General features: G+C 37.1%; 1 protein-coding gene across 1 annotated transcript; it reads left to right on the top strand.

The window, feature by feature from the left end:
• Positions 1-3,070: 3,070 nt before the first annotated feature.
• On the top strand, positions 3,071-8,033 carry IFNG (interferon, gamma). Its single transcript, XM_011929269.1, has 4 exons — positions 3,071-3,312; positions 4,561-4,629; positions 4,725-4,907; positions 7,317-8,033. The coding sequence occupies exons 1-4, from the start codon at positions 3,199-3,201 to the stop codon at positions 7,446-7,448; spliced, it is 498 nt and encodes a 165-aa protein (XP_011784659.1). The 5' UTR covers positions 3,071-3,198; the 3' UTR covers positions 7,449-8,033.
• The last annotated feature ends 1,415 nt before the right edge of the window (positions 8,034-9,448 follow it).

Below are 9,448 nucleotides of genomic sequence, written 5' to 3'. Positions count from 1 at the left end.
GTGATTACTATCTCACAAATTCTACAGAAAAAAAGTTCCAGAAAGTAAAGCCTGATAGGGTGTAATTATCTGAATTCACATATCTAATGTAGAGGCACATACAATAATCTCAATGGATATTGATAGATTGGGGGATGTATTGACTAAAGGTTTCATCCTCTTTGGGAAGATCTTGGATTTAGACTCAGTTCTGCATTAGCCAGTTGAAGGAATTTAAGCATATCACTTGTTTTTCTGGGTCTTGATTTACAAATCTAAAAGGTAAGGAGGTTGACCATAGATAATCCATAATTCCATAATTCTGTGCTTGGCCGTGCAATCAACAGTTATTAGAGCTTGGATTTTAGCCATGTAATTACTCTTCATAAACATCCATCCACACTGTAAACAATATAATCTGTTATTTTGAATAGGCATTCTCAATTTACAAGTGGCTACGCAGCGTATCATTCCCTGTTATGAATCCCACTATTCTTAACTCCTCAGTCCTAGTACTACATTCCAGTGGAGCAATCAAGGACTAGGCAGAACTAAGTTTTACTTATTTCCAGAAAGCTGGGAACATTCCTTCCAGTGACTCAGAGGTGGACCATTGGAAGGTATTGAGAACCTGCAGTGTGTCTCAGGCTTGGACCCAAATCCCTGTGCCACCTGCAAGCACGTTCTCTGGCCATAATTTTTCTTGAGCAGAGCAACAGTAGAGCTTTGAATACAACAATGTAATTTTTACATTCTTCACTTGCTTAACATGAGGTTTGGTTTCACATAAATGTTTTGATCTTATTCATTCTTTGGGAAGATTGCCCCTCAAAGAGCTTTCTGGCTTTTTTTCCACATAAAAGAATACACAAAATTGTCCCAGTCATCAAGTGGCTAAAGAGACAGAGCATCATGTTTCTAACATTAATCATAAATATTATTTAATTAAAAACTAGTTTCTTACAGGTTAGGCCTGATAATATCAGAATTAGATCAGAATTAGAACTTCAGGGCAAATAACTCAAAAGAGATCCTTAGGCAAGCATTCGAATTTACATTTATTCAGTGCTGTTTATGAGCAAATCTCCATGCTAAAATATTTTAAGGAAGAGAAAGCCATCATAAAAGCAATGAAACAATTTCTGATTTTCAGAAACTCAATCTAATATGGGAGAAGACACACGAATAACTATCTTCAATCAAGATTGAGGAATCAGAACTCTTAGAAAAGTATACACCAAGACTTTTATAGAGAATGTAAGATTAATTTTAGGGGAGGATAATTTTGGAAGAACTCAGGGAGATGATAATTTTTGAGCTGGGCTTGGATGAATGGCTACTATCAGGGGCACAAATGAGAGTAAAAAGAACTCAAGACCAAAGACACAGCATGAGCAAAGGTACAGGGTATTTTTTTTTTTTAAAGAAATGACTAGTCATCCAATGTGCCAGAATAATAATAAACTTTTATTGAGTGATTACTATATGCCAGGAAAAATTTCTAGCACTTTATGAGGGTTATCTGATTTAATTTTCAACTGAAGCATGGAAGAAGCTACTTTTATCAAGCCAATTTTACAGATAAGGAGACTGAGTCATAGTAGATTTAAGAAGCTAACTCACAATCATATAGCTAGATAGTATGGGAGTCAGGAATCAAGTTTGCCCCCATGACCGCAATGCTGTTATGTACACAGTGCAGGTAGAAATGCAAAGTGGGTTGGAACCAAAGAGTGGAGGGCTTTTTGTGCCATCCCAAAGTGTTGTACTTCATAAATAAATTACAAAGGAGGAGAAATAATCCTATTTTTTTTTTTTTGTATCTGAAAGACAAAGAAATAAAAAGTTAAAAAGATTCTGTGTTAATACTGATTATTTGGAACAATAAATTGTTTAGAGCTATGCTGTCCAATATAGTAGCACCTAGCAATATGTGGCCATTAAACATTTGAAATATGACTAGACCAAATTGAGATGTACTGTAGGTATAAAATATACACTGTAGTTCTTTTTTTTTTTTTTTTTTGAGATGGAGTCTTACTATGTCACCTAGGCTGGAGCGTAGTGGCATGATCTCGGCTCACTGCAACCTCCACCTCCTGGGTTCAACCAATTCTCCTGCCTCAGCCTCCCTAGTAGCTGAGATTACAGGCATGCATCACCATGCCTGACTAATTCTTTGTATTTTTAGTAGAGACGGGGTTTCACCATATTGGCCAGGCTGGTGTCGAACTCCTGACCTTGTGATCCACCCACCTCGACCTCCCAAAGTGCTGGGATTACAGGTGTGAGCCACTGTGCCTGGCCCTTCCCATGGGAATATTCTGTACACTGTATTTCAAGGATTTAATATGACAAAAAGAATATCAAATACCTTATTAATAATGTAGTATACTGATGCATACCGAAGTAATATTTGGGATATATTGGTTTAAATACAATGTATTTAGAAATTATATTTACCTTTTTAAGAAACTTTTATTAATGAGGCTACTAGATCATTTAAATTTACCTGTGTGGCTTGTATTATATTTCTACTGGGCAGGGCTGATCTAGAGCAATTTGAAACTTGTGGTAGATATTTTACTAACCAACTCTGATGAAGGACTTCCTCACCAAATTGGTCTTTCAACCACATTCTTTCCTTGCTTTCTGGTCATTTGCAAGAAAAATTTTAAAAGGCTCCCCCTTTGTAAAGGTTTGAGAGGCCCTAGAATTTCCTTTTTCACTTGTTCCCAACCACAAGCAAATGATCAATGTGCTTTGTGAATGAGGAGTCAACATTTTACCAGGGTGAAGGGGGGAGGTGCGAAAAAATTTCCAGTCCTTGAATGGTGTGAAGCAAAAGTGCCTTCAAAGAATCCCACCAGAATGGCACAGGTAGGCATAATGGGTCTGTCTCATCGTCAAAGGACCCAAGGAGTCTAAAGGAAACTCTAACTACAACACCCAAATGCCACAAAACCTTAGTTATTAATACAAACTAGCATCCCTGCCTATCTGTCACCATCTCATCTTAAAAAACTTGTGAAAATACGTAATCCTGAGGAGACTTCAATTAGGTATAAATACCAGCAGCCAAAGGAGGTGCAGCACATTGTTCTGATCATCTGAAGATCAGCTATTAGAAGAGAAAGATCAGTTAAGCCCTTTGGACCTGATCAACTTGATACAAGAACTTCTGATTTCAACTTCTTTGGCTTAACTCTCTCTGAAACGATGAAATATACAAGTTATATCTTGGCTTTTCAGCTCTGCATTGTTTTGGGTTCTCTTGGCTGTTACTGCCAGGACCCATATGTAAAAGAAGCAGAAAACCTTAAGAAATATTTTGTAAGTATGGCTTTTTAACAGTACTTTTTTGTGGTTGAAAATGACTGAATATTGACTTGCTGTAGCATCTCTGATAGACTGTTCTCTTGTACACAGTCACTTTGAGATCTGGTTTTATTTTGTTAATTATTGACTGGATGAGTTTCTTGACTACATAATCTAGATATTGTTTTAACCCTCTGCTCAGTTTGTATAGAGACTTAAAAGGGATTTATGAATCTTCCAAAAGATGGGCATGATATGGATATGAAGCATAATGATGTTAATAATTTTGTGGTGAGAACTCATTCAGATGTGATAAGTCAAGGAGTATGCATATTGAAGAAAATGATTGGCTATTAGTTTTTGACTTCTCAGACTCTAAGGTCAGGATTAGCATTAAAAAGTTAATAGGAAACGTTTACAAATTAAAGTAAAAGATCCTTAAAATTTTGGCTTAAAAAAATCACTGATAGGTGATTTTCTCCAAAAAGTTATTTCAACATTCTGCTGCTCTATCTATATTACTTGTGAATTATTCCTGAACTTAGTTGCTCACTGGGATTTTGTAGGAATTATGATTCTGGCTATGGAATATTTAAAAATTTTAAGCGAGTTTTTTGAGTCTCTTTTAAAATTTTATTGACGGTTAATGAAAAGTTTTTACATTTCAAATATTTCATTATTTATTTAAAACTTAGCTATTATAATTATAACTGTCATACATTCACAATTGATTTTATTCAGACATTCACAATTGATTTTATTCCTACCACACAAAATCATATCTCACACACACACACACACACACACACACACACATGCACACGTTTGAAACTATCTTTTAAAGTTGACGTAATACCCTACAGGAAGGCATAGTAGATGTAATAGAAACCTGTGCCATTGGGGGGCAGTATTTTATAGTGGGGTGGCTTTGCTGTTTTTGTTTTGTATTTTTTAGCCTAGCTTGAAAATACTTTCTTTAGCCTACTATAGTTTTTGAGACCCTTGGAGTATCATCAGCTTTGTTGAACTCCTTTGTGACATTGCAATTTAATGGTTATATTGGAAAACAAAAAAGCTAAAAGAGCATAATAATCTTTGGCTATATCTCACATAAACCTTTTGTGAATACTTATTGTTAGAACTAAGCAGAAGAATTGAAAAGGAAATCAGTGAATATTGTCACATCTGAGTTCAATGAAACTTGAAATTTATTTTTAAGACAATTTATGGGCTAATTGTAAACCATTTTTTTTTTTTTTCCAGAATGCAGGTAACTCAGATGTAGCAGATAATGGAACTCTTTTCTTAGACATCTTGAGGAATTGGAAAGAGGTAAGCTGAATATTCCCATTTGGCTAATTTTCCTGTTGCTTGTTTTCTGATGGATAAATACACATCATCCTCTGTTTGTGTTCTTTCCTTCCAAGGAGAGTGACAGAAAAATAATGCAGAGCCAAATTGTCTCCTTTTACTTCAAACTTTTTAAAAACTTCAAAGATGACCAGAGGATCCAAAAGAGTGTGGAGACCATCAAGGAAGACATTAATGTCAAGTTTTTCAATAGCAACAAAAAGAAACGGGATGACTTCGAAAAGCTGACCAATTATTCGGTGAGGCTCTTTAAATTCTTTCTTTGGTTTCATTGTGGAGGGTCTTGCAAAGCATTTGTTCTCCAGAAAGTAGACATTAGCTATTTAACAGTTGCTAAAGCTATGAACTCAACCCATAGCTGAAACTCTTACTAATTCCATTTGTGTTTGGATGACTTTGCAAAGCCAGTATGGGGATCACTGAAGTATGTAATGTAGAAAAATGCTAGCATTGTAACTATTGTGTAAAGACAGGTGAATTGACAAATCCAATGAAGAGGAAGTAGGTGAGGAAGTAGTGGGGAGTACTGAGTAGCAATTCTCTCGTTGTCCCTTGCTCATATGATGGAAATTCTCTTACTTTGAATGAGAGTCTTAATGGAAAGAGCAGTGGGAGGAGCTGAGAAGATGTGTGTTCTCCTCCCAACTCAGCCACCAGGGAACTGTGATGAATCACATGGCTGGCTGGGGCTCAGTGCCCTCATCTTAAAAGGAAACTGTTAGGTTCACTGCATAAGTTTGATGACCTTCTTTGCTCCAAAACTCTACAATGCCAAGAATAGAAAATGAGAATGAGATACAAGAAAGCTACAGCCTTTGAATAGGTACCAGTGCACCCCACTGCAAGTCTCTAGCCAACCTATCAGATTGTACTGCCTAATTAGAAGCAAGAATGGTTGCTGTTTGTTTTTAGGGAAAAATAGGTAGAATTTATACCTTATGAAAAAGATTGCTCTATCAAGTCTCTATCAACTTTCAGAATATCTCAGCTGGAGAACTCCTTAGACTCCTAAGTCATACCTCATGAACTTGTATCTTTAAATTATCTTTAAATTATGCCTTCTGTAAACAGAAAGATAACATTGAGGCATAAAGACAAAACACGTTTTTCAAAATTTTATCTAGAAGACAAAGACCTCTAGATTCCTTTGGGGTTGGCTTTGATATAAATGGGCTCAAATGAGAGCTCAAGCTGGCATTTCTGTTCTTAGGATTTGTGCTCAGCTTTCACTATTGCCGGGCCTGCCTCTCACTCCTCTCATGTGAGCCCCCAGAAACTGAAAGGAGAGACATGGCAACAGGTATCCTTTTGTTAGAAACTAGACACTCAGCACTTGCCCCTAACCCAGTGGTGCCCCTGGCTTACTGTTCAGTCCTGGATAAGTCTCTTAGTTTCTTGGTGATGATTTGAACATTGGAAAGTAAAATCTGTCACTTGCAAACACACAGCTTGTAGAAAACTTTTTCTACTCTGCAGGAACTGGGCCTTAAAAAAGTGAAAAAAAAATCTGTGGGTTTCTTCCTTCTGGAAGCTACAAACCTCCTGTTTCTTGATGGCCAATCTTGAGTGAGCTCTATTAATTATTGTTCTCTTTGGTTCAGTTGCTAAGCTGAGGTATGTCATGCCCTTTCATAATTAGTCCTGTAGCCTGTAATCCCCCAGCCATCCTCAGAAATGTGGCGAGGTAGCCATAGTGTTCCCAAGATTAGAAAAAATATAATGGCAGAGTCAAGAGGAAATTAAATGGTCCACATTTTATGAAGCAAGAAATCACCTAAATGGCCCTATTGGTTAGAGTGAGGAAATGCAAGTAGTTCAATTTGCTGGCCTAGAAGGTAGGGTACTGGAAAAGTTGTTGCAATTCCTAATTTTAAACTTTATATATCAGTAAGCCATATATAAATATGATTGGTGGTTATTTTAAAACCTATTATGGAAATTGAGAGACTGACCTAATCTCGGAGAAATAAAAATTACAGTTTTCACTTGTTTTGGATTTGGTGTTTTCTAGGGTACCTAACCTAGATCAGTGGTTCTCAAACTTAGGTGGATGTCAGAATCACCTGGGGAGCTTAGTGAATGCACAGGGCACAGTCCTTCCAATTCATGCACCTGGATCTCTGAGTTCTTTATTAGGTTTCTGGGTTAATCTGCAACGCAAAACAGTGAGAATCATTGACCTATAGTTACTCATTTGATACATACAGGAGAGACTAAAGTATAAAGTGATATAATGGTAGATTGATGATAAAGAGGTCATAGAAACAGTCTTCTCTTCCTTTAGATGAGAAAATAGAAGTTCCGAAAGGTAAAGTAGCTGGCTCAAGGTCAGAATTAGTGCACACATGAGATTCAGATCCACCTTTTCACATTGACTCCACACCGGGGTCTTTTCACTATATGATTTCAAGAATTCTATAGGAGTAGATTTAAAGATATGTGATGGACTCCAGCACATCATTGCACAACTAAGAATGTAATTATAATTTTTAGCCTCAACTGCTGAAGAAGTAAATATTGTATATTAAGGTAATATGGTCCATTTTTTTAAAGGAATCATTTTATTTTCACTGACCATCATGCCATTAACCGAATATCCTGATGGCTTATATGCCTGAAATTAATTTTGCTCTTTTCTTTTCCAATAGGTAACTGACTTGAATGTCCAACGCAAAGCAGTACATGAACTCATCCAAGTGATGGCTGAACTGTCGCCAGCAGCTAAAATAGGGAAGCGAAAAAGGAGTCAGACGTTTCGAGGTCGAAGAGCATCCCAGTAATGGTTGTCCTGCCTGCACTATTTGAATTTTAAATCTAAATCTATTTATTAATATTTAACATTATTTATATGGGGAATATATTTTTAGACTCATCAATCAAATAAGTATTTATAATAGCAACTTTTGTGTAATGAAAATGAATATCTATTAATATGTGTATTATTTATAATTCCTATATCCTGTGACTGTTTCACTTAATCCTTTGTTTTCTGACTAATTAGGCGAGGCTATGTGATTACAAGGCTTTATCTCAGGGGCCACCTAGGCAGCCAACCTAAGCAAGATCCTGTGGGTTGTGTGTTTATTTCACTTGATGATACAATGAACACTTATAAGTGAAGTGATACTATCCCGTTACTGCCTGTTTGAAAACTTGCCTGCATTCTGAGCCACTGCTTTAATGGTATGTCAGACAGAACTTGAATGTGTCAGGTGACCCTGATGAAAACATAGCATCTCAAGAGATTTCATGCCTGGTGCTTCCAAATATTGTTGACAACTGTGACTGTACCCAAATGGAAAGTAACTCATTTGTTAAGATTATCAATATCTAATATATATGAATAAAGTATAAGTTCACAACTATTTATGCTGTGTCCGACTTTTTCTAAGTGAGAACTAGAGTGAAAGAACTACTATTAATGAATTAATAGGGACGGGAGTCATCTTAGCTGTGGAAATTTCAGAGTTGCATTTGGTTCCATTAAATGTGGTGTCTCTTTCCACTAGCATTTTGTTGGCTTTCACTTTTCCAGTTGGCAGCTCTTTGAATTATCTTTCTAAGATACAGATTTAATTATGTCACTATTCAATTTAGAGGTTCTGCTATGGAATGTAGTTTAAACTGCTCAGCTTGGCACACAGAGATTTATTTCTAGCCCCTTCTCCACCTTCCTATTCCCTCCTTCATTTCAGTATCTTCCTCTCCCTCATCCAATGCTGGCAAACACCACTGGGTGTGGAGTAGTGGGTGTAAGCTCTAGGGACAAGGCTTGAATTGGAATCCAAGTTATTCCATTACAAGTAGTGTGACCTTTAATACATTATGTATATTGTCTAAGTTTCAGCTTTATTGTCAGAAAAATAATTGTGTGTTCCTCATAATATTGTGGCACAAATTGATACTTTCACTCAAGACATATTTATTGGAGTACCTACTATGTGCCTGGTGCTGTTGTAGATCCTTGAGATACCTTACTCCAGCAAAACAGCCTAGGATCCCTGCCCCTGGGGAATTTGAAATTAAGCAAGGGACAGATAAACAATGAACAAAATACATACTATGTAAGTCTATTGCATGGCATTCTCTAAGGTGACTGGTATCATGGAAAAATAGTTAAAGGAGAGCAGGACAGGGAAATTAGGAATCCTATGTGTGGTGGGGTGGGAGGGCTAGAGGTTCAAAAGAGTAATTATATGTGGCTTCATTGAGGAGATGCCATTTGAGGAAGCACTTGTAAGAAATAAGAGAGGTAGCTATTTGAATTCCAGGCAAAAGGTATATCCTTGCAAAGGCTCTGAAGAGGAGATTTTCCTGGAATGGTAGAAGAACCAGCAGACCAGTGTGCTGCGCCCAGAAGACGGAAGAGAAAACCAGCCACACTTGAGAGGAATTCCGGGGAAGCAATGTCCTTAGGGGAGGGCCAGTTTATCTTTTGAGAAGGAGGAAGTTGAGGATATGAAGGATTTGGTTAGTTCTGGGCTGTAAATTCCAGAAGACACAGTGAGACAAAATAAGAGAGGCGGTCATAAAAGGGAAAGTGCATAGGGATGTGTTGTGAGTCTGAGACTTCTGATGATCACCGACATAAACAAGATAATGGATATAGTGAGATTAGTTCTACCAACTATGGAACATACAGTGGTGGCAAGATTGTGAATGTCAAGGATAGAGAGGGTTAGGCATCTGGGGCTTCCTTCTCAACAATTTCACATAACTCTCCAACAGCAACAGTAGGATTATGTGAAAGAGATCACACAAAGGATCATTTGAGTTGTCG

This window comes from Colobus angolensis, unplaced genomic scaffold, assembly GCF_000951035.1.
Source record: "Colobus angolensis palliatus isolate OR3802 unplaced genomic scaffold, Cang.pa_1.0 Scaffold80, whole genome shotgun sequence".
Classification (NCBI taxonomy): domain Eukaryota; kingdom Metazoa; phylum Chordata; class Mammalia; order Primates; family Cercopithecidae; genus Colobus; species Colobus angolensis.
Note: the sequence above shows the minus strand (reverse complement) of the source record. Positions and strands in the feature narration are given on the sequence as shown.